The sequence below is a fragment of the Drosophila persimilis genome, unplaced genomic scaffold, assembly GCF_003286085.1.
Source record: "Drosophila persimilis strain 14011-0111.01,24,50 unplaced genomic scaffold, DperRS2 tig00000431-arrow-pilon, whole genome shotgun sequence".
NCBI classification, from domain to species: Eukaryota; Metazoa; Arthropoda; class Insecta; order Diptera; family Drosophilidae; genus Drosophila; species Drosophila persimilis.
Window position 1 is genome coordinate 6,336,075 of NW_020825312.1, and position 25,204 is coordinate 6,361,278.

At 44.2% G+C, this 25,204-nt stretch overlaps 1 protein-coding gene across 6 annotated transcripts; it reads left to right on the forward strand.

Moving 5' to 3' along the window:
- On the forward strand, window positions 1–23,816 carry LOC6603235 (syntaxin-binding protein 5). Of its 6 annotated transcripts, none has more exons than XM_026989929.1 (23): window positions 1–141; window positions 4,446–5,044; window positions 5,389–5,486; window positions 5,601–5,789; window positions 6,475–6,609; window positions 6,704–6,767; window positions 6,832–7,039; window positions 7,135–7,210; window positions 7,302–7,456; window positions 8,033–8,214; window positions 8,301–8,783; window positions 8,843–8,985; window positions 10,556–10,733; window positions 13,800–14,850; window positions 21,338–21,454; window positions 21,546–21,668; window positions 22,075–22,194; window positions 22,265–22,723; window positions 22,818–22,926; window positions 23,000–23,086; window positions 23,160–23,255; window positions 23,322–23,446; window positions 23,549–23,816. In XM_026989929.1, the coding sequence occupies exons 2-23, from the start codon at window positions 4,922–4,924 to the stop codon at window positions 23,803–23,805; spliced, it is 4,578 nt and encodes a 1,525-aa protein (XP_026845730.1). In that variant the 5' UTR covers window positions 1–141; window positions 4,446–4,921; the 3' UTR covers window positions 23,806–23,816. The 6 variants fall into 6 exon arrangements, with proteins under 6 accessions (XP_026845730.1, XP_026845733.1, XP_026845735.1 ...); XM_026989932.1 differs by lacking the exon at window positions 13,800–14,850 and adding an exon at window positions 18,619–19,294 and having other exon boundaries at window positions 2–141; XM_026989934.1 differs by lacking the exon at window positions 13,800–14,850 and adding an exon at window positions 18,619–19,180 and having other exon boundaries at window positions 3–141.
- The last annotated feature ends 1,388 nt before the right edge of the window (window positions 23,817–25,204 follow it).

Here is a 25,204-nt window from a genome sequence, read left to right on the forward strand (position 1 = left end):
TTTTTTGTTTATCTCGGGCATCGTGGCCAATAGCAATTGCAGAGCAATGCATTAACTAATTGGTTAAGCGTGACGAGCGTCAACGACAACCTGTCTGTCCAGCACGGCCACCTACGGAGGAAGGAATTCGCCATGAAACAGGTGGGCGCTGTGCGACAGTCGGTCGGTTGTGTAGTGGACTAGGGTGGTCACCTTCAGAGGGGTGTGTAGGTGTTGGATGTGCTCTTCTTTTGTTGTTGGTGCTGATGATATTTTGCTGACGATGATGTTATATTGGGTTTGTTTTTTTAATGTGCATATGCAAATTCTATTGTTTTTTTGCTGACTATAATTGTACGCAATACGTACGTCGTGCATATGGTAGTGTGAGTGCTGGTGTGTGTGAAAGTATGACAACATGTTTGCATTTGCGTATTGAGCGAAGCAACTCTTCAAGCCGGGCCATGCCCTGGCTAACCCTAGCCCACTCCTTCAGATGAATCACTAAAACTAGAGTAGAAGAGTAAATCTTTGACGTTGACATTACACTACGCTACACTACACACAGCCACATGCACTCTCATTTGCCACCGCTTATCAAACAAGAGCTGGCTGTTATTTATATGTGTGTGGACCCCTACTCTCTGTGTATGTGCATATAATGTATATCTTTATCGTTATACGCGCTCTCTGGTGCCCAACAAGTTTCTTATTAGTGGAGATTGGGGAAGATTATGTACATTATTCATATGACGCAAGAGCTTTTCTGCGCGCGTTGTTCCTTTTATTGCATACTTTGCTGAGTTATTGATAATGGCGTCGTCGTCCTGGTGCCTGGCTGCCGCCCCCGTTAGTTTGTGTGTTTGCGTGTGAGTGCGTGCTCGCTTAAAGGACATTTAGCACATTTCCAGGCATAACTCATTTCAATTTCAATGCAAATTTCCACCAACATACATATTTACATATACACTCGAATATATGTATGGGTTTGTAGGTGGGGTGTATTTACATTTTAGCAGATTACATTTTTTAGTATGTACGGGTACGTACACCCCCTTCCACCCTTCTTTAAACAGATATACCCCGTCTTCCGTCTTCATACTCGCACTCACACACACACACGCACTCCACCCACAACAAGTATCGATTCCTAGGGTTGCCAAGCAGTGCCTAAATCTAGGCCTAGAAATCAAAGCCAGCGGTGACAACCCTTAAACTCTTTGCTGCTGCTTTGCATAACCACCAGGAAGGATGTGTGTGTGTATATGTACCATATACATACACGTGGGGGAAACTGCGCGGAAACCAATTTCCCAACCATTTAGTTCAGTTTTCGGTGAAGAGCGTCCAGACGCGTGTCCCCGTAGCTAGGAGAAAAACCCTCTCAAGAAACATCCATTTGGCTATAAAAACAAAATAAAAAAACTTCCAATTTAAGAGAAAATTGCAAGTCAAAGACGTCCCTGCTCTAAACTGTCTCCAGATGTTTCGCAACAGTAAATTGTGTAAATGTCCAGAAACTAGCTGTAATTTGAGCATGGTTGGGTCCAAGTAGTGGGGCAGAGTGAGAGAAGGAGTGTGTGTGTTCTTGTGCTGTGGTGCTGCCTCTGCTGCTGGTTCTGCTCCTGCGCTGCCTCAACAAATTTTACAGTTCTGTGTGTGTGTGTGTGTGTGTGAGTGTGTGTTCGTGTCATGTGACCGCGCGCGCAAAACATTTTGCATTGTTTTTGCTACGTTCTGCTCACGTCGCTGTTCCCTCTGCTGCTGCTTTCCTTTCCTGTACGCGAAATTTTGGGGGCGCCTAGCGTAAGCATGCGCAATGGTCCCCACAATCTGGCGCTACTACATAGCGCTCACATGTTAGCTTCTGCTGCTGCTGTCCCAGCACACGTGTGCAGAATAAGTTCACGAGATTATATTTAAGGCAAGGTTTAATTTAATCCAATTTTCGCTGCCGTGAAGTATGGCGCATTAGCAATTGGCCAATTGGAATTCCAGAGGATCAGCCAGTCCATACGGCTGGTCTGTGTGTGCCTGTTCCTGTGCCATTTAGGGATAGTGTGTGTGTGTGTGTGTGTGTCTGTGAGTGTGGGTGCGAGGGAGTGCGATAGGAGTGTGTCCTGTCCTGTCCTCGTCCTAGTGAGCATCCCCTCTGTGTGTCTCTCTCGCGCGCGCTCTCACGGTCGCACTCTCTGGGCAGAAGAGGTGCAAATTCCTTCGCACTGGCAGCACACACTCTGCCAGAAGTAGCAGCAGCAGAGGCAGCAGCAGCAGCAGCAGAATTGGCACCAGCCTCACAGTAGCCAACTGACCAGCTAACCAGAAGCTTATTTTTTGTTGTCTCTCTTGCACGGAGATCCCCTGTAATCTCGCACTGAGAACTAAAGAAACTAGAAATAAACGGCGATAGAAAAGCTTCAGAATAAGCACCGTTAACGGCGCGCGCGATTCGCTCACTCGATATTTGTTTGTGCGTGTGTGTGTGTGAAGAAAATCAATTGACAGGAATTTTGATTCAATTTTTTGTTAGTTTCTTTCTCTCTGTGAAGTAACACCTTCCGCCCCCGGGCCCCCCGGGCCACACAGATAGATGCTGTAGAACAGACTAGAGCAAAAGAAAAGGCTGCCAAAGTGCGTTCCCCTCACCAATCGTCCACCACTCGAAAGAAAGCGAAAGGAAATAACATTCGTTATTATCGTTACTCTTTTTTTTGTGGAAGTGCATATTCTACTTCTAGATGTGTGAGTGGCAAGTGTGAGTGCAGCGGGCAACGTGCGCGGAGAGGAGAGATGTAGTTTAAACAAACAACAAATATGTGAGTAGCAACAAGCAAGAAATCAGTAAAGGTACTAACGGTACCCCTATGCTCGTGTGTGTAAAAAAAATCTGTAAATCGAGGTTATCTATACGCACACACGTACAGTGAGTAAGTGTCGCATGGGGAGGGGGAGGGAGTCAAGTGAGAGCGAGAGGGATATGCTTACGTACACATATATACATACACAGATTTGAGCAGCAGCATCCTACTCCCCTTCTCTCTCTCTCTCCCTCGTTCTCATCGTCTTCGTCTTCCTCTCCCGCACACTCACTCACTCTCACTCCCCCCAACGGTGGCATTTTAATCATCATTAGAAGAGGTGGTGGCGGATGGGGGGGGGGGGGGGGGGGGGTGGGAGTACGGCACACTGTCATTATCACCCCCTCACCCACTGGGCTGGAGTATGGGTGGGGGTAAGGGGGGTAGGTCCGTCGTCGGTCAGGCGCCATGTGTAAGCTCTCTCTCCTCTCGCTCCCCTCTCAGCGATGTTTGTTTTGCGGGAATTAAATTTAAAGTATGGCAACGATTTGCTTTTCACTTTCCTGTGTGGCTCCCTGCGGCTCCCCCCGATCCAGCCCACTCGTTTTTTTTTTTACTGTTGCGCTCATTTGTCCTGCCGACTCAGCGACCTATACACACACACACACACACACACACAAATATGCCAAATACCACAAGTGTGTGAGTATGCCTACTCACTTGCGTGTGTGTGTGTGAGTTTGTTTGTCAAAGCGTAAACAATTGCAAAAAAAAAATATACAAAAAAGCAAAGAAAAAAGCAGAAACAACAGCAAAAATAACGGGGAAAACATTAAAGGAAAGCTGACTCAAACACGCGACTGTATGTGTGTGTGTGCATGAGAGTGTGCGAAACAAAAAATCGATTTGTGTGCCATCAAAAAGTGCATATATAGGCAGCCCATATATCTACATATATCCATATATGGGTATCTATGGCATACACGTGTCTCTCTCTGTGGGTGTGCGGAGGGGTAGCAAGAAGCATTCATACGTTGTGCAACATAATGTTGCAAACAACGAAACGAAACGACTTTCAATTAACGAACAACAATCGTTCGGGGTGGTGATGGGGCGGAGGCCCTTGACAAGGCAGAAATCCATTTAACCTTTGAATTGAATGCAAGTCCCAGATTGATTTCATTCTGGGGCCCCTCTCCGCCCCCTCCTTGCCCGCAGTGCAACACAACGGGTGGGTGCAGTGGGTTACTGTGTGGACGCATGGGAAGCAAAGTGCTGGTGCTCATGGGGCAATCTTAATTAATCAACGTGTCCCTGCCCCGGAGGAAAGAGGAAAGGCAGAAATCAAGGTTTATGTAATCCCCTGGCACTCAACAAAAAAAAAAAAAAAAAAAAAAAAAAAAAAGAAATGAACAGAACAGAACAGAACAGGAAAGCAAAAAAACACTCTCGATAGACAATTGATGTGCCATTGTGTGTGTGCGTATATGTGTGTGTGTGAGTGCCTTGAATGCTATCGATAACGGGATAACTGTAATCCAGAACAGATGAGTATTCGCTCTCAAAGCTCACAAACAAACAAAAATATTGAGTGAATCGAAGTTTTGTTATTGAATCTGATCAATTTACTTATGCCTATGTATCTTTCCGTTTCCTTCTCGATTTCAGCTATCAATTCAACTATTGCTAACCTAGTTTCACTCCCCAACAAAAGAATCAAAGAAAAATCAAATACTACATCGAGATCTACCAAACATTAATTGCCAACAACAACAACTAATCACTCTCGGAATCAAGATCCAAATCAGAGCAAAAGCAAAAGCAAAAGAAAGGGACAACATTTTTCGGTACTCCTCGCAAGCTGAATCCTTTCCCTCCAGGCACAACACCTCTACACCAAAAGGCACCAACTCTGTCCACAGCCAGCTCTAGTTCCAGCTTGCAACCTCCGACTCTCACTCACTCAACCCGGTAAAACGCTAGAAATAAAAGGAAACCACTTTCGGAAACCACCTTCCCCTTAGCTAGAAAAAGAAAGAGAGAGAGAGAGAGAGATCCAGAAGATTGCAGAAGTACAGAGAGTACTGAAAGAAGACGAAGGAGTGTGATAGAGGAGGAGAAGGAGGACGACTCATGTTAGAAAAATGAAAAAGTTCACATTCAAAGGAGTTCTAGATGGATTTCGACAAAGCGTTCAGCCCCAAGCCACACGACAGGAGCAGGAGATCCAAGAGCAGCTCAAGGCCGATCATTTCACATTGAAGAAAGTAAGATATCGCTAAAAAATACAAACAAACTAATGCTGCCCAACCCAATCATATGAACCGATCACCCCAAAAAGTGAGCAGACATCGCGACATGGCATCTGTTGCAGCTAGCGGGTGTTTTATCTGGTAGCTGTACCCTTTTGAATCTATCATAAGACACACGCGGCTATGACCGATGCCCAAACCATCCAAGATTCAATAATTAGTAATCAATAATCAGCAATCAGCAATCCCCCCTCCACCGCCCCAGTGGAACTCCCCATCTGGAATCAGCATATATTCATTCCATCTAACGCTCTTAATCTCAACCCTCCCCATCTCTCTCTCTCTCTCTCTCTTCGCAGACCTTTCGCCATGGCTTTCCGTACTCGCCCACATCCTTTGCCTTCGATCCGGTACAGAAACTAATAGCGATTGGGGACAAATCGGGCTACATTCGCATGTGAGTGTTATCCTTTTTTGCTTCTGTGTCTGTATCCTGCCGTCTCTAATTGGAAACACACATCTGTTTCTGTTTCTTTTTCTGTTTATTTATGAATGCTTGAATCGCATGCAGATTGGGAAAACCTGGCGTCGATGCCCATGCCAAACACGAGGGCGAATCCGAGTGCGCCGTGCTCTTTGCCCAGTTCCTGGTCAATGAGGGGGCCCTCGTCACCGTCACCGCCGATGACACCATACACTTGTGGAGCATACGCCAAAAGACGCCGCGCATTGTGCAAAGTCTGAAGTTTCAGCGGGAGCGGTGAGTCCCACCCACGAACCATTGAAGGGATGATTGGATGTTTAGCTTTTGAATTAACGAGTGAAATATGCCAGTCTATTGGCAATCATCGATGAAACTTGATGGGAAATTTTTAAAGTGGTATAGAACACATAGAGCAGTTCTTGGCTACAGCTATACACCTGCTATAAAATTGAACATTGAACTGTAAATCAATTCGAACGATAAACTCTCCCATTAACTAGCTGACGAGTCAGTACGAGTACGAGTCGGAGTATTACTGTAGTAATTCCTTCAATTAAAACAAATATCATTATCATTCGAAATATGAACGCGAACCTTAGGTCAATTGATATTGCATTGAATTCGTTTACGAATGAAACATATCGAATTAAGATCATTCTTTAATTGTTCTTTCAATAGTTCATAAAATGTATACATGTATATTCTTTTTCGAATCTATACACAAAGAAAACAGTTACTAATGCATCTCTATTAGTTAGCTACTTATAATTCTCTCAATTAGAACTTCAAGAACTGGTAGTTTTTGGGCTCTCAGAGCTCTCATCCTTTTGTGCCTTAGAAACAGCATCGAAAGCAATAATTCAAGGGGGATCCATTAGTAATCATTGATGTCATTCATTATCGAAACGTACGAGTACGAGTATGCTTACGTTTTTACATTACGTTTATTTCCATATTGCAGCGTGACTTGCATACACTTGCCCGTGGGCAGCAAATGGCTGTACGTGGGCACTGAGAAGGGAAACATACACGTTGTTCACATAGATACATTTGCACTTAGTGGATATATTATTAACTGGAATAAAGCAATTGAAGTGTAAGTACGAGTACGAGTACGAGTACGAGTACGATACTGATAGAAGTCCTTGATTATATGATTTTCATTTCCGTGCTCTGTTCTCTGTGCGCAGGGTTAGAACTAGTCATCCAGGTGCTGTGATTGCGTTATGTGATAATCCATTGGATGCAAACAAGGTGAGTACTGGCCACAGAACCGTGTACATGGGCCTCCGTACTGATTCTTTTGTTCGAAACCTAGTTGCTTATTGCATTTGAGTGCGGGCTGCTTGTGTTGTGGGATCTGAAGGCGAAATGCGCTGAGATACGATGGCAGGCGGCCGAGGCTGTCAAGTCCCTGGCCTGGCACTACGAGGGCAAGTACTTTGTATCATCGCACACGGATGGCTCCATTTGCTCGTGGCCAACTAGGCCCCAGCCGAAGCCCCAGTCGCAGGTTTGTCCGCACGGTAAGTTCTCCTCACTCCCCCGTCTTGCAGCCACCAAACGATCCTGCCTCCTGTCTCCTGCGTCCACTGATCGATCTCTGTTCTCTCTGCTTTAGCAAAAATCAACAAAGATGGCAATGCGGAAAAGTGTAAACCGATCTATAAAGTTGACTTGAAGTCCAGCACAACTGGGTGAGCACTTTTTGCTAAACAATTTGCTTATGCTGCTGCTGCTGCTGCTGCTTTACTATTGATAGTTCATTTCGAATTCATTTTATTTCAGTGAAACTTTCACAATTTTCTCTGGTGGCATGCCGTCGGAGAAGGGCTCAAAGTCGAATTGCATCACCGTGATGGTCGGCAAGGCCACAACGGTGCTGGAGATGGAGCATGCTGTATGCGATTTCATCACCCTCTGCGAGAATCCCTGGCCATGCGGTAAAGTCTCCTATCAGAGGGCATGGGCAGAACGAAGCATGGGTTAAACATCAATATGTACATATGCCATTACCTCTGTCTGTTGTTTCCATCTGTTCATCAAAGGGGATCGTCTGCCCGACTAGAATACATACTTTCAAATTGGTTCTGCGCTGGTTGCTATGTAGTATTTGCTATAGCTTCAAATTCTGGAGCGTTATACCAGACTCATCGTAAAACATATAAGCACTAAGCATATTCGACACCCTACCTGTGTAAGCGCCACGCAAAGTAATGATGAGTGATTAGATTCATCTGTTTCCATCTATTCGTACAACTTAAACTAGATATGTTTATTATATATTGCCAATACAACTATCATCCTAAGAACATTGGCAAACTGGCTTAAGATTAGAAAACCATAATTCTCAAGTAGTATTTCCATTTGTGTCTGTTCGCTTATGGGAAATTCGTATAGCGAATGAACCCTACTGCATAGTATGTACATATTTCGAATGTCTGCCTATGCCTATGAATGATTATCGATCGATTTATTCAACTAATGGTGTTCCTTGTATTTTCCCTTCCGCTTTACAGAGACCCAGGAGCCCTATGCAATAGCTGTGCTGCTTCAATACGACTTAGTATTAATAGACTTATTAACACCCGGTTTTCCCTGTTTTGAATCGCCTTATCCAATGGACTTACACGAATCACCTGTTACATGTTGCACATATTTAACCGATTGCCCATCGGATTTGGTTCCTGCTTTCTATTCAGTGAGTAGTAACCTGCCTCCCCCACGAGCCTCCCAGGGCCCTGACCCTCAATAATGATATAATGATCTCTCTTGTGTGGTCCATAGGTTGGTCGGACAACGACAAGTAAAAAAAGTTGCTTCTCGGAGCGCGAATGGCCAATATCGGGCGGGGAGTGGTCGCCGGCGTCGTGCAGCTACTCGGAGATTGTCATCACCGGACACCAGGATGGTAGCCTCAAGTTCTGGGACTCGGGTGCCGGCACACTTCAGATACTCTACAAGCTGAAAACGGCCAAAATGTTCGAGAAGCCGCGCACTCATGCGGCCCAGGCCCACGCGGATGCCGACAATCCACTGGCCGTGCATCTGATATTCCTCTGCTCGGAGTCGCGACGCCTCTGCGTGGCCGGGGCCATGGGGCAGGTGATGTTGTTTAAGTTTCGGAAGGTCGAGTCCACATCGGAGGTCCTCGTGCTGGAAATACCCATACTCTATGAGAATTTTGATGACATTTACGGCACGAGTCCCGAATGTGATTTCCTAACTGGCCATCAGGTGCAGAAAACGGAATCAAGTGACTCGGACAAGGTACGGTACATGGATCAATGCTCTCCATTCCCAATTGATTGTTTTGCTTCCACTCACAGACGACGGACTGCTCGTTGAAGGTTCGCTTTGGGGCACAGCGGAAGCCGCCGGGCTTTCAGTCGCAGCTGGTCTGCCTCACCACCGGACCCAATCGCCGGAATGTTCAGGTCACATCGCTGTGCATCAGCTCCAGTTATGGCCTGTGAGTAGTGTAGTCCACACACATACGCTTCTCCTGGCTCTCCTCCACTCCTAATGTCATCTCCATCCTGCCACACTCGCCTCAACCATCCATCGATCCATCGATCCATCCATCTAGCCATCCGTCCATCCATCCAGCCACACACGTACACACACCACCAACCACCACTGCCACCTCTACCACCACCAACCCACCAACCAGACACCGGACACGGCAAAAGCGGACTTAAAAGTACCTCAAAGAAACCAAAAGAAAAAGCAAACAAGCAAAAAAAAAAACAAACAAATACTTAGACGTAGTCTAGTTTGTATTCGTATATGCATGACGTTTTCTGAAAGCGCCTGAGACTTAGCCAAAGAAAAAAACAAAACAAACTCGTAACTCTCGTATCGCTCGTATCGCTCGCCGACTATTAAGCCTCCCCCGCCTCTGCCCTAAGCCCCCTAAGCAGCACCGCTTTTGTTGAATTTGTTTACGTTGTGTATTCCGTAGTATGCAACAGTTGCAAGCAGACCGAGAACCGAGAACCGAGTATCGAGAATCCCACTCCCACCTGGGAGGAAAACACCCCGCCCGAATCACAAACCAGATGAATAGATGAACAGACAGTTACAGATACCGATAAAAATACGAACGAACACAGATCCCACGATACCCAAATCGAACCGATCATAACTAGACAAAAAACTATAGACCAGACGAAAAACGAAAAAACGAACCGAGACTGGAACCGAATTGTAGTGCCTGGTGTGTGCGCGTGTGTGAGTGATGCGCATCGACAAAATAATTCATTTATTTGTCTTTAGTTTTAGTTTTTATTAGTATTTTTAGTAATTGTATTTATTGGTATTCCCGTTTTTCTTTTTGTTTGAATTGATTTTGTTTTGTATGCACTTTATTGGGGTATGCATATACCCCGCCTACCACGTACATATTACGTATATCTTTGTTTTACTTTACTTTCGCACCTTTTTGTTTTTAAAGTCTCCGTATATTAATTGGTATTTATTAGTAATTTAGGCTATTTCTCTGGTAATTTCATGCTTTTTCATCAATTTTGATTTCCACATTTAGTCTGTATTAACCCCTTTCTTGCAATCAGTAAAGTATTTATTGTGAAACAGCAGCAGTTTCTTAGAATTTTCCGCATATTTCTTTATTTTATCCATTTGATTATTCATGCAGTTCAACTATAATGCGCTTTGTTTGTACTATTGTTAGCTCAGAATGTTTTTCTTATTGGTTAAATATCATTTTGGTATTTTTCTTGTATTTTTTTATGCTATAATTTGTTGTATATAATTTGTTTCTAATCTATAACTCTTACGTAATCTATTTATAGTTTTAATCGTTATTTTTCTTTTGAAATTTGTTCATATACATTGGTACTTTCCGTTTTCCGTTTCATTTTCATACATTTTCAGTATTTTCTGTGGTATGTTTTTGGTATCGTGTTGCGATACATACATATATATTGTATACGTATACGTATTGTTTTCGTTTTTGTTTTTGGCGTTGATTTGTATGCAGTTGATTTTTGGAAATATATATGAATATTTTCTGTTTTTAGAATGGCTTATGGTACCGAATATGGACTTGTCATAATTGATATAATCCAAAAAATTTGCCTCTTGAGTGTTGCATGCCCCGATCTGTATGGCGCACATGATCCTTACTCGCGAACACCAAAAAGTCCGAAACGCATTGAGAATAAAGAGGAGCAGAGCCGATCGCCCAGCTCAGATCAGGTAAGTGCCCTCCTCCTCTCTCTCTCACACTCTCTCTCTCTCTCTATCTGATCTCTGATCTCTGCCACCGAGCTAAATAGCCACAGCGAAACCGATTATACCGATTATATATACATACATATATATATATACACAGACACATACACAAGAATACACTGATATATCACGCACACACACACACACACACAGACAGACATTGACACAGACACAGAAACAGAATATCCGTTAGCGGAAACGGAAACAGAAACAGATACACAGACAGACTGAAAAGTATTCGCCCCCATAAGTATGCTACGGAAATCGAGACCTACACTGAACAACCAGTTTCTTCTCATGCATACATATCTCACCAAAAACATATACATATATACATACATATGTATGTATATCTATATCTACATATATCTATATCTATATCTATACATAACATACTGTATATTTGATCTACATTTAAGCTTTGATTTGTACGAGTAATTACTGCTAACCAAAATTGATTGATTACATTAATCTATAGCTAAACCTTACATATTTGTATGACATAAACGATTTTGTAGCCATCAGATTTTGTTTTGGTTTATGTTTTTTTGTTGTTGTGGTTTTTTTTGTTGACTTTTTGTTCCCCTCTCGTTCTCTCTCTCCCTCGCCCTCGCCCTCTGCCTCTCTCTCTCTCTCTCTCTCTGTCTCACTCATAGTATTTTTTTGGAATTTGTGTGGCATTTTTGAACTGAAAGATTTATAACCGAAACTAATACTTAGACAGACACACACACACACAAATGCAAGCAAGCAAGCGTATATGTATATCTAATCTATATATTTTTATATTTACACATTTCTATCTAGTCATACTAGCTTAGTGTTTTTGTTCTAGTACGAGTATCTGTATCTTTTTGCTAGTGTGTACTGTACGCCTCCTCTGACGCGTGTCGTTCGCGGGCTGCTCTAGCCCCACCTCCTTCTCTAACTCTCACTGTCTATCCATCCTGCTCTCTATTTCTGACTATGGCTACCTATCCATCCTTTTCTAACTCTAAGTACTATCTTTGCATCTATACGTCCTGCTCTCTTTGTACGGTTTCCTTTCCACTGTTTCTTCCTTGAGTTTGATGCAATTTTCTCTCCCTCTTTCACTTTCTATATCTCTCTCTCTCTCTCTGTCTTACCCTATCTCTGTCTCTGTCTTCCTCTCTCTCTCTCTCTCTCTCTCTCTCTCTCTTTCTTTCTCTCTCTCTCTCTCTGTCTCTGTCTCAGAACGCACAAAACGCAGCATGGTAAATCGTACATTAATTGATTGATTGATTTGGTTTGGTTTATTTTTTGCACGAAAGCTAGCCTCAATTGATTGATGATTGATTGATTGGTGTTTCTTGATTTCATTTTGTGTGTTTTTTTTTTTTTTGGCATACATTTGATTGCCACGCCCAGACAGACCATCGCATTGACATGCCTTGAACACTGATTGATGGCTTTGATTGTTGTAAATGTGTTGTGCTCTGCTCTCCAAATCCCCCATCTGATTGATCTGTTGTGTCTGTCAAGCCTAGCGAACCACCCAAAAAGAATTTAAAAAAAAAACAACAATAACAATAACAACATCAACTAAAACTACAACAAAGAGAAACAACATTAAAAAAATAAATAAAAAATAAAACAGAAACAACAAAAACTCCTCTCTCTCTCTGTCCCTGTCTGTATCTCTCTCTTTCCCTCTCTCTCCCTCTCTCTCTCTCTCTCTCTTTCTCTCTCTGTCACTGTGTACTAACTCATTGATTGATTGGAACGAGTGAAAGTATGCGCGTGTTTTGGCCTTTCTTTCACCTTATGTAACATATTCCACAACTCCACTCTCTCCCACTCAATGTTTGATATACATATACACACATACAAAACATTTGCATAATATAACATGATTGATTGATTGATGGATTGAAAGTAGTAACTACATTTGAATTTTAACCCCAACCAAACAAATTTCTATTCCAAATCTTAAACCTAAACATAAATCTAATCAAAATAGTTATATTGCCTGTGCGTGTGTGTTCAATCGTTTGTGTATGTGTATGTGTATGTGCCGTGCGTGCGTGTATAAGTAGCACAAAAACTGCAGCTTAAACTGTTATAAACCCCATTGTTATACCCGTTGTATAACAGACTAACTAAAACGTTGCCTAAAGTTTAAACCTCTTCTAAAACAAACCCCCAAAAACCAAAAAAAATCTAAGCAAACCTTTAACTAACTTGTACATACAATATTGTTGGTACAGTACTCTCCCACCCCAAAACACCCCAAGCCCTTAAAGCCTTAACCCCTGTTCCTCTGTTAAACCCCACACACACACACAGAAAAGAGCAACGAAAGCTTTGAGCAAACCAAATATGCAAAGAGGAGAGGACCAACAACAGTAGAGTGAGAAAGCACTCGTTATTCGAGAGGGAGCGAGTGCAATGACTAGCTAAGCTGCACCGGGAGAGAGAGCTTACCGTAACGGTAACAGGAACTCTGCAGAGTGTGATAGAGACGCCAAATACTCCAAACAGGATGAAACATTCGATTCCCTCCTTTTCTGTAAGATCTCACTAGATCCAGAGGATTGCTTACCGGGGGAATGTTCTTCCCCTAAGTAGCTCAGATTCTGCAGTCCCCAAGACTTTGTCTTGATTTCAATTGAAAGCCTTGTGCAATTTAAACGATTCTCACTCAATGAATTCCCAGCCGTTTCTGGGACTAGCTCAGAGTATGGTCGTCACATCTCGTTAGCATCTCTCGTTTTTCTAGCTGAAAAAACTCAACGTAAAATGGTGTGTACTTGCTGATCGGTTGCTCCTCCCCAAACTGATGTGTTCTTCCTCTTGCCTCTCTTGGTTTGCCGCAAAGAATATTAAAAATCAAAACAAAAAAAAAACAAAACCAAAATATGTATCTATACCGTGCTACCTCCCTTCCCCCCGAACCCCCAAAACCAAAACCAAAACCCACCGACAACCAGAACCCCAACGACAACTTTTATTTGATGCCTGATCGAAAACGAAATTATAATTATGCCCCCAACACCCCGCTTAATCTAGCTGAACGACACGACTAGCCCGGACAGTCCATCGATCGAGTTCATACCCGAGGCGACCGAGGCGTATGCCACAGGTGCAGCCGCAACCCCGGCGTCGGCTTCGGCGGCGGCCAACGAATCCTCGAGCACCTCGCGGCCCACCTCCCCCAGCAGCGGTCCCGATTCGGCGGCAGCATCAGCAGTGGCAGGGGCAGTGACGGGTACAGGGACCGGGACCGGGACTGGGACTGGGACTGGCACAGTAGCCTACCCGCAGCAGGTGATCAACAGCAGCCGGGAGACGCTGCTGATTGGAGCGGCGGCGAGCACGGCCGCCAGTGCCGCCACCGCCATGGCCAAGAGCCCACTGCGCGAGGAAGTGATGGCGGCGCCGGCACCCAAGGAGCTGCAGGACCGACGCAAGTCGATGTCCTGGAAAACGTTCAATTTGAAGCGTCAATTATCGAAAGTCAATATGAAGATCGGCGGGCTCAACGTCAACACCGATCTCGAGTCCATCAAGAACACATCTATTTTCTACACCCCCAAGGAGAGCTCCCCGGAGGGTGCCGGCGAGGAGCAAACCGCTGTCGCTGGCGCTGCCATAGTCGCTGCAGAGGCCCTCGAGTGCCGGGAGGAGGATGCTGGGTTGGCGGCGGCCAGCATGGCGCTCAACAGCGAAGACCCTGAGATGCCGATGCCATCGTCGTCGTCGTCGTCGGCGGCGATGCGCGGCAAGTTCCGCTCCTCCACCACGGACTCGCCGGACGGCTACAGCGGCGAGGTTATTTTAGCGGCGGCTGCATCAGCGGTCAGCGGTAAGCGCGTGGACTTTGAACAGTCTCTGACCAGTGGTGCAGAGGGCGGCGAGCGGCCCAACAACCTGCCCCTCTCCGGCGAGTCGCAGGCGCCGATAAAGCCGACACGGCAGCGGTTCAAGGAGAAGTCGCGCGACCAGCGTCTGCTCTCCGTTCCGAACATCAAGTACCAGCCGCGTGACCTGCGCGGCGGGGCGCGGGCCATGAAGAACGACGTATCGCCGCTGATGGGCGGCAACCTGAGCAAGAAGATGCGTAAGTATGGCCCCCATCGGGGTCCAGATCCACAGAGAGAGCGAGCCTCTGTCTCCCTGTCTTTGTCTCTCCATCCCCCTCTCTCCCTCGCGGAGAGTGTACCCCCTCCCCCACCCTTTCCCTCTAGCTTACAGAAGAGCGAACGAGCGAGCGGGCGTGCTGTGTGATCGCTAGGCAGCAGGCAGGCAGGCAGCGGCAAAAAGAGAATCCACTCCAATTCGGCATCCATCCTTCTCACACACACACACACACACACACACACACTCACTCAATCAATCACTCCTTCACTCAATTCATAGACGGGAAGAAAAATGTATCCATACACCACTTTGGATGGGAGATAGAAGTTGCTAGAAGATTTACCATGCCTTGCAACGCAGTTACCCCCCTTCTTACCGGTACCAGTCCCCCCTGCCCCCCTCCTTTTCCCAGTGTTCTGTCGCTGGTTCGCTGTTGGATTTTCCCCCTAGTACCTGCCGCTTTTGGGGCACCTCTTTTCTGCTGCTTCTCATTTTGGGTTTCTCTCTTGGTTTTTCGCTTCTTTCTGTTTTTGTATCTTTGCTTTGTTTCGATCTTTGTTTTCGTTTCGTGCAAGATGTAGTAGACATTAGCCGCCAAAAACATAAGCAACTGTACTTTTAGTACCCTTTAATCTCCTAATTCCAACCACCCTAAACCGACCTCCGACCCTCGACCCCCGACCAACCACCCGCCTCCCTGCGCATTGGTGCCCTATTGTACGGCTAGAGATGTGCATAAATAAGATCGTAAATCGTAAATCCGACATCCAAAATCCAAAATCTAGAGCTGAGAAAACCCTAACCTAACCGAAACCAAAAAAAAAAGAAAAGACAAGATCCTGCTTTTTGTTGTTTTTTGAATAAGAACCAAAGCGCTGAAACAAAATTGCATTTTGTGTATAGAAAAGCTATGTATGTAACATGTATGTACTTTGTAGAGCATACTATTCTAGAGAGCATACAAATCAGTGAAAGATCAGTGTAATGTAAATGTATTCTAATATAATTATAATACTACCTACGATATACTAATATAACGAGTATGAGAATAAGCAACCAAAAACAACAATGTAATGCCACATACATAACATAAGCACTCCAAACAAACAAGCAAACAACAAAGAAACAAACAAACAAACAAACAACAAAACTCTCAAACAATCGACAAATCAAAAATACTTTTGAAATCTCTTATCTATGCTTCTTCTTCTTATCCTCTAAAAACTAGACAACGGCTGCAGAAGAGCTGCAATACAACTGCCTTTATGTGATTGTATGGAAGTTCTTTGGTAAATCATTTAACCACCACAACAACAACAGCAACAAGAAAAACAACAATCACAAGCAACACCAATCACCACACCCGGCACCACACACGCACAGTCGAGTCAATCACTCACACAGTTCACAATACAATCACAATCAAGCACAAGCACCACCATCACAACACCAGAACACCACAACTCCACAACTCCACAACACCACAACTCCACAACACCACAACACCACAACACCACACCCATATATGTACATACGAGTACAAATGTGTAAAGTAACGTATAAAATTCTGCAAATATCTACAAACATACCATACACACATACATATATTCTATAAACGTACCTTTTAAGACTTGATATAGTACATTTAAGATCTGAAAAGTAAGCAAAGGGAGGGAGCTTTCAGGGCATTCACCACAAAACACCACACCACTATACACCTCAGTCTACCTACCACCCTATACCTATGTATGTGTATGCACTGTGCAAAACAAACCTAAAACCTAAAACCCAACGCCTTAAACTAAAACTGAAAATACGAAATTTAAATGTTGATTGTTGTGCTGTAATACAAGCCCCGTATCCGTATATTCTTAGCGTGTAAGTTCCATCAGTCATCGACGAAACGGCGAAGCATTCTCCCACCCACCCATTCACCACCAACAACTCTACACCACACCACAGCAAAATGACTACTGATCGAGGTGAGCCAGCAGCCGGGTTTTCCAAGCTCCAGGGGCCCAGCTCGGCTTTCCATATCAACTGTCCATTGTCGCCTGTCCCCTGTCCCTTGTCGCCTGTCCCCTGTTTTTCCTTGGGAATCGCATTTGTTGGTCGCCATTCTAGTTGCAGGTTGAGGATTTTTCTCTGTCCCTAGACCCAACACCACTACCCCGTCCCCCTTGTCCAGCGGGGGAATTGTGGGAGAAACTGTCGATAATAATGGTGATCGATAGCTGTTTGAGTTGAGCATTTCTGCGTTCCGTTCCGTTTTTGGTTGGTTTCTTCCTTTTCATTTCGATTTCGATTTCTCGATTTAATTGTATGTGTGTTCTGGCTATCGATAAGTCGATACATCGCTTGCAAAAGGCTTTCAGCTTTCCCGTTAACCGTTGCTTTTGCGTTTTTTCGTTACCGCCTAGAGCTGCTTTTCCCCCTCCCCCCAGTTCTCACATCTCACTTGTACATAAAAACCAGAAGAAAAACCGATGATTAATAAGAAAAAACAACACAAATTTATTAAGCTTTAACCATATACTACATAAACTCCACACATACATGCATATATAATATATATATATATATATACATACTTTGCTAATTATGAATCGAATATTCACATATAATACACACGCTAATATATACATATATTTAAACATGCATATGTACATATGTATATCACACCCCAAATACTACATGTGTACGTGTTCTATATATGTTTTATCTCTCGTATGCAGCAGATATACCCATCCGTTTGTTCGATCTGTCGTACATACATATATAAATACCTACACGCACACATATTCTGCATACATATCTGTCTGTCTCCTTCTCGCTGTCTATCTCGCCCGTATTTTTTATTTTATGTCTGTACACATACACATATGTACATGCAGTATATTTCATTGTGTTGATTGTCGTGATTGTGTTTAATAAATGTTTAAGTATCGTGTCCCGAATCACGTTCCCCGAAACACTGCCCGTCACTGCAATGGACCAATCCACCCATGTTTTTCTCGCTGTGTACTCGTCCTCACATATACATACATATAACCGTTGCACTCGTAAGAAAAATAAATGTAAGTTACTAGAAACTCACTCAAACACTCACATCTGTGTTGGTCTCTCATTCACACGCACCCCTGTGTCACACTCACAAAACACTCACATCTGTGGGTCACTTTAACGCATATCCCTCTGTACTACTGTTGCCTCTCAATCTCAATCCTCTTTGCCCCCCATCTGTGATCTTTCCATATCTTGTGTCTCACTCAAGCACACACCCACACAACCACATAGCTGACACACCCACACACATACATATATCTGCTGGTCTCTCTCTCACTTTCTCACTCTCTTGATGTTTCGTTTCTTGCACTCGTTTCGTTAACAGTTATGTTAAGCTTTTCGCAGACAGAAAGTATGCTACACATGCTCACTCGCACATACACACACACACTCACACACACACACACACAAACAAACACTCGACACAGCACAAAAATAAACCCACAAAAGAAAAACCACAAGCAGAACAAGATGTAGAAGAAGACGAAGAAGAAGAAAGCAAAAGAAACAAAATGATGATCTGTGATCCGATCCATTCAATCATTTAGTGCATTTATCTTTCTCTCTCTCTCTCTCTCTCTCTCTGTCTCTCTTTCTCTCCCACTATGTGTGTGTATCTCTCTCTTTCTCTCTCTCTCGTGTCTCCCCATTATGATTACCGTTTATTTCCGGATTATCTCAGATCAACGGCGGAGCCGGCAATACGGCGAATGCAAGCGCAGCCGCAAATGCATCGCAACAGCAGCAGCTTCAGCAGCAGCAGCAGCCCCTACAGCAGACGATAGGCGGCGGTGGCGGCAGCGATCCATCGTTGCTGTCATCGTCCCCTGGGGCAGCGACAACAGCAGCAGCCTCGTCCTCAGCGTCCTCGTCGTCGACAGCAGCAGCAGCAGCGGCAGCAGCAGCAGCAGCAGCATCAGCATCAGCAGCGGCAGCAGCAGCAGCGGGATCAGTTTACGGTGCAGACGATGCAGGTGCGGGTGTTGCTAGTGTCGGTGTCGGTGTTGGTGTTGGTGGTATTGGTAGTGGCAGTGGCAGTGGTAGTGCCAAAGCTGGCGCAGGTACGGGCGGCGTTGGCGTCGTTGGCGTCGTTGAACATCATCAGCAGCAGCAGCAACAGATGCAGCAGATACTCGTGCAGCAGCAGCAGTCAAGCTTGAGCTCTACGTTGGCGGCGATGCAGTCCTTTGACGTTGATTCATTCGATTGCGGTGCAGGTGGAGGTGGAGGCGGTGCAGGTGCAGGTGCGCATCAACATCAATATCAGCATCCGCATCCGCATCAGCATCAAACATCCGTAATACAGCAACAGCAGTCAGTGACATCGTACGAGTCCCTAAAAAAGTCCAAATCACAAGGTGGGAGCACAACAGAGCACAGTGTTTACAACCTACAGCAAACAGCAACCAAACTACCGTTAACAGAGCACAGTTTTGTTGGCAGTAAACGGCCAACAGCAAACAGCAAAACTACCGTTAACAGCCAGAACCACATGAACAACAACAAGCAACAACTACAGCAAACAGCAATACTGCAACAACAAATGCACCAACAAATCACAGAAACAACATGCGTTCTCTCTCTCTCTCTCTCTCTCTCTTACACAGACACACACACACACACGTGTAGACCCTCACCCACCCACTCTCGGTGTCTGACTATCTCCGTCTCACTCTCGCGCGTACACACAGCACAGCACAGGTCACACACACTCTCTGTCTCCCTCTCTGTCTCTCTCTCTCTCTCTCTCGCTCTCGCTCGTACACTTTCTCTCTCTGTCTCTCTGTCACTTGACACGTTGCTTGTGTGGTTTGCCTTTCGCCAGAGGCACACCCGCCATCCCCCCCTCTCCCCCTCAGCCAGCCCCCAGCATTTCAGCGGTGTGTGCGTATGCGTATGCGTGTGCGTGTTCGTGTGTGTGTGTGTGTGGTGCCGTCTTTGAATTTGGATTTGAATTTTGATTTGAATTTTGGTTTTTTAATTGGTGCGCGGGGGGCGGTTGGAGTTGGAGCTCTATCTGTCTCTTTTTCTCGCTCGTTCGCTAGCTCGCTCGCTCTCTCTCTCTCTCTCTCTCTGTCTGTCTCTCTCTTTGTACCCTTAGATAATTCTAGATAAATATATAACTGCATATGAATATGTTCTCTCTCTCTCTATCTCTCTCTATCCGTCGCTCGCTAGCTCGCTCGTTCGCTATCTCTCTCTCTCTCTCTCTATCATCGTTTCTCTCTCTTGCTCTGTTTCTCTGTCTCTTACTATACCTATATATCTTTCACTCTCTCTCTCTCTCTCTCTCTGTCGGTATTTGTATTTGCATTTGGCACGCTTTAAAAATGAAATAATAATAAAACAAAAACCAAACAATAACGATTACGATAACGATAACAGCAACAATTAAACCAAGAATTATACTAACTGGAATATACCACCTACTACATATATAGTATAGAGTACAAGCCCCCAGATCGGAATTTGCATTGGCAAAAACTCTCGACTTTTGCATAGTTCACACACACACACACACACACCCACGCGCACTCACACTTTCACACACTACCACACATACATATGTACATGCATAGAGCTGCACACAAATGCAAGCAAGATTTTGTTTGGTTTATATTTAGTCAGACGCCTGCCGCTTAACCGATTGCACTCACTCAATCTCAATCTCAATCCATAGAAAGCTTACCCAGCAAAGATTACCTTAACCCAAGTACTCGTATACACTTATTCGTAGAAGGAAAACGAAAATGAAACCCTAGAGCGGTGACCCCAAAGAATAGCGTATCAAGTGTTTTTCAAAATCATGAAACCATGGAAAATGTTGAGTATTTATTTTTATATCACTTTGTGTGCCGTTCTAGGGTTAAACGGCCGCCGCTCGTAGAGGTGTACGTACAAGATGCCGTTAACTTTCCTTCAGGGCTGCATTGTGCCCGAAAGAAGAAGGAAGGCGGCATCATCACACACACAAACCCATACACACACCCACACACACAAGCATAGAGCAAGAACCGCAATAATTAGGCAGCCTAGCGATTTGATAGTTTTGTGCAAAGCAAAAAACAAAACCAAAAATAGTGCAAAAGAAAGGCAAAAACAGTAATTCTAATTCGAATAGAAAATAAAACAAAAATTCGATTAAATATTTAAGCAAAACTAATTTGCCTACTACCGCCCGCCGCTTTACTCTCTCTCTATTTATCACTCTATATATATCTATTTCTCTATCTGCCTCTCTCTCTCTCTGTTTGACTTGATAATATCATAAAATATTTAACAATTTTGATGTCATTTTGTTTATTCTTTTGTCTTTTTTCTGTATCTGTATGCGATCATCAACTAAACAAATTTTGACCCTGAAAACAATGAAAAAAACAAACCCCAAAACTAAATTACAGATAAATTGGATGGAACTTTCTCACGATCCAGATCATCGTCAATGTCCAGCATTGATATGTCTTCCTCTGAATCTGTTACCTGTTTAGCTTTTATCGAGAGTTATGCAAAACGAAATGGTAAAGTAGAAACCAACAAAAGTAGAACAATCAGCAATAAGCTTTAATCTGTATTCTTTGTTCTGTATTCTTTATTCTGTATTAATTGTAGATATTTTGACACTTGTTCCTACTTTGTGGATTGGAACTAGTTTCGGTTCAATACTGACCTTGTTCATAACCATGCCGGAACGAGATGTGCGCAAATCTCAGCCAGTATTGATAACAATAAATGGTAAGAACGAATGGCCGAGTTTACCAGTACAATGTATCATGCCTCAGGTACTGGCTCAACGATTAAGACACATTCCTTACTATCGCGCCGTCGTAAATACAATCGTCTCAGAACCTCAAAATCAGTCACTTCAAATTGGAATAATTCTTCATATGGCTTCATTTTGGCTGTGTTTATTTCATTTTCTTACAAAAGCTATCAATTTAAGACAACAGCACATAAACACATCATGAATCAAGAAAATGGATCGTACTATGTATATTTACACTCCATTTCATAATCACTAAGCACAATCGTTAGAAATCCATCACCGATCCCTAATCAAGGTGCGCTGGTAAAGGCGCCCAATCTTTAAATCTCTCTAATCTTCTATCTAGATATAATCTGTTCTGTTTTTCTGTTGTAGGCGGCCCCGTGGTTCGACTCAAAGGCTCCATAACTTCCATGTCTTTTTTAGACTCATACGGATCGATCATACCCTATACATTTGAGACCTGGCGTGACGAGAAAAGGGACAAGACAGATCGTAATCTATCCCATTCTATATACTACATATATGTATATTACCATCTTTTACTCATCCGCATCTGTTGCAGGCACACCCACTAAGAGCAGCAGCCGCACCAGTCCCACTTTCACACCAACAACTGCCAATACAATACCAAACACTTCGGTCGCTGGAGGCGTGGCGGGTAGTGCCGGTGGCATTGGCATTGGCGGTAGTGGCAGCGCTGGAGCAGCCGCTGGAGCAGCAGGAACCGCTGTCGGTGCAGCTGGCAGTGGGGCTGCGGGCAGTGGCAGTGGGGCAGCTGGCGCCGGTGCAGGCAGCAGTGGCGCTGTCGGAGGCGTGATCAGCAGCAGTGCGAGTACCAGCAACAGCGGCATTATCGGCAGCATCAGCACCGGCCTGGAAACACTCACCGATCGACAATATATCGTTATTGCAAGCGAGAAACAAACAAAAGTCTTCGATGTGGCCAATCAGTGCTGCATTAATCGCATACAATTATCGGAAATGGATTTTGCAGTCAAGGCAGAAACTATCACGATGAAGGGTATGTATAAGAATAAAAAACTTGATCTGCCCCCTCCCGTCTGGAATAAAACTCTCTCTCTCTCTCTCTCTCTTCCTCTCTGTCCTTTTTTCAGATGGCTCTTGCTTAGCAACCTATCTTTCGAATGGCCATCTAATGGTACATAGTCTTCCTAGTCTAAAACTGTTATTGGATACTGATTTCTTACCGCTTATGGAGTTAAGGTGAGAGCAGAGCTCTGGTCTTGAAACCAAAGAAATCCTTTCGACTGCCATTTCTCTCTCTCTCTCTCTGCAGTTTTCAAACAAAATGTAAACAGGGAATTGTGGATCCAATGCTTTCGATATGGGGTCAACAGATCATTGTTCATGAAGACACAAATCAGTAAGTGGTTGTAGCAAAGGCCTGGTCCCTGCAGACTGATTTCATTTCGTATATTCTTGTATATCCCACACAGAATATCAAAAATTTTTTGCTTTAGTCATAAAGGTCATGGATTGTACATGGCATCGCCCACCGAAATTCAAAAATTCACGATATCATCGGAATTCTGGTAAGCTACCAACTTACTGCCTTTGAATAGTACCCTTATCCTAAAGGTTTTTTTTTTATTTTTCAGTCAATTTATTTTGGAGATGATGGGTGAACTATATTCGGTACACGAAATGCCCGAACAACCGAAGGAGGGTTTCTTTAAGGGTCTATTTGGCGGCGGGGCCAAACTCTTGGATCGCGAAGAGCTTTGTAAGTTTCCACAAGAGTGGAGTGGCTAAGAGATTCCCTTCAAAACATTGGACTCCGTTCATTATAACAATCGCTTCGGTCGCATCGTATTTTTGTTTTCAGTTGGCGAGCAGAGCGGGAAAGCAAATCGTTCGGTTGCACGGCATATACCCGGTCCCAATTTGGAGCAGCTCGGCACACGTGCTTCCACAGCCGCATCGGAGATTAGTCGGGCGCACCAGCTGGCCATGGAGCGCGGCGAGAAGCTCAATCTTTTGGAGGAGCGCGCCGAGCGTATGGCCAATACAGCTCAAGATTTCACCGGTACAGCGCATCAATTAATGCTTAAATATAAAGACAAAAAGTGGTATCAGTTGTAAAATATCTATTTTAGGAGCCAATTCTACCACAGTTATTGTAATATTGCTTTTATAACACTTTCTACTACATTACGAGTAAAGTACACTTATTTAATTTCTGTTTTCAAGTCGTCACGTTATTTACAAAAACAAAAACAACCAAAAACAAAAACAAAACCAACAAAAAAAAGCTGTTTTTAATAAAAATATATAGACCAAAAAAAAGGAAGAATCGTCTTAATGCTGTGGTTTTCCCTTTTGCAGCATGTGTCCTATTCCAAATAAAACTGGGCTTGGAACATGCGATCTGCTGGCCAAAGGTTGCTGGACAGTTTAGAGGAGGCAGCAGCAGGTCTCTTTGACGTGCAAATATTTTAAATCTTCCGCATCTTTCGGACATTGATTTTTTCACTATTCAAATTATCGATAGTGGAAAAAAACGAGGGGGAACGTTGTGAGTTGCTGCTGCGACCGCAACTCTACATTAATACCCGATACATAGTCAGTATGGCTACATTGAGCGACAAAGAGTGCGTGCAGAAAACGTGTCTGAACATTTCTTCGGGCGCTGCGTAGCCACTGCAAATTGATTTCATAACAGATTCGACAATCTGGTAGATATGGTCATTCTTTATGATTGTGGGTTTTCTCTCGTATCTTCAATATTGTGGATGCCACAGATATTCGTCCTTTGCGGGGTCCTTTGTTTGATCTCTGGATGTAGTAGCTGAAAGAGAGTCTCGTTGTTCAAGAATAAGGCCTGAATTAAGCGGTACAAAGAAATAGAGTTGTTTTTTTTTATCTTAAAAGGGTACAGAGTTTACTAGGTGCTCGGATCTTTCGTCTGGCTCGTCCTTCGGGGTCGTCTTTCGGGGTAGCCGAGAGGATTGGTTGCGGCGGTTTAAGTGCGCTCCGAAGAGATGATTCGTTGCGGAGGTTTAAGTGCGCTCCGAGGAGAAGGTACGTTGCGGAGGTTTAAGTGCGCTCCGAGAAGAAGGTATGAATATTACCAGCTAGTTAGGATCGTCAGCACTGAACATATACTTTTGTACGATTGATGAGTCAATTTTCTACAAGGCTGGCTAATTTAAAGGTGCCAGTCCTTCCACGCTTTAATTAACTTGCTCAAAGACGCTGGTGTCTATGAGGAAGGAATGGCATATGACGCAGTGGCGTCAATGCAATTGTCCACCATGGAACAAATCGAGGAAAACGAGGAGTACCTGCAATTCGAACGTGCCCGCTGTGCGAGCATAGTCTTACTCCTCGCTGGAGCTGCACCAATCGACCATGTTGCCTTCTGTGCTGATGGCTGAGCCCATGGCTGGTGATATGGCTATTGATGTCTCACAGCGCGATTGCGATAGTCCTCCTGAAGGGCCTGTTCATATGACTGTTCGTGCAATAGTACATCACCCCC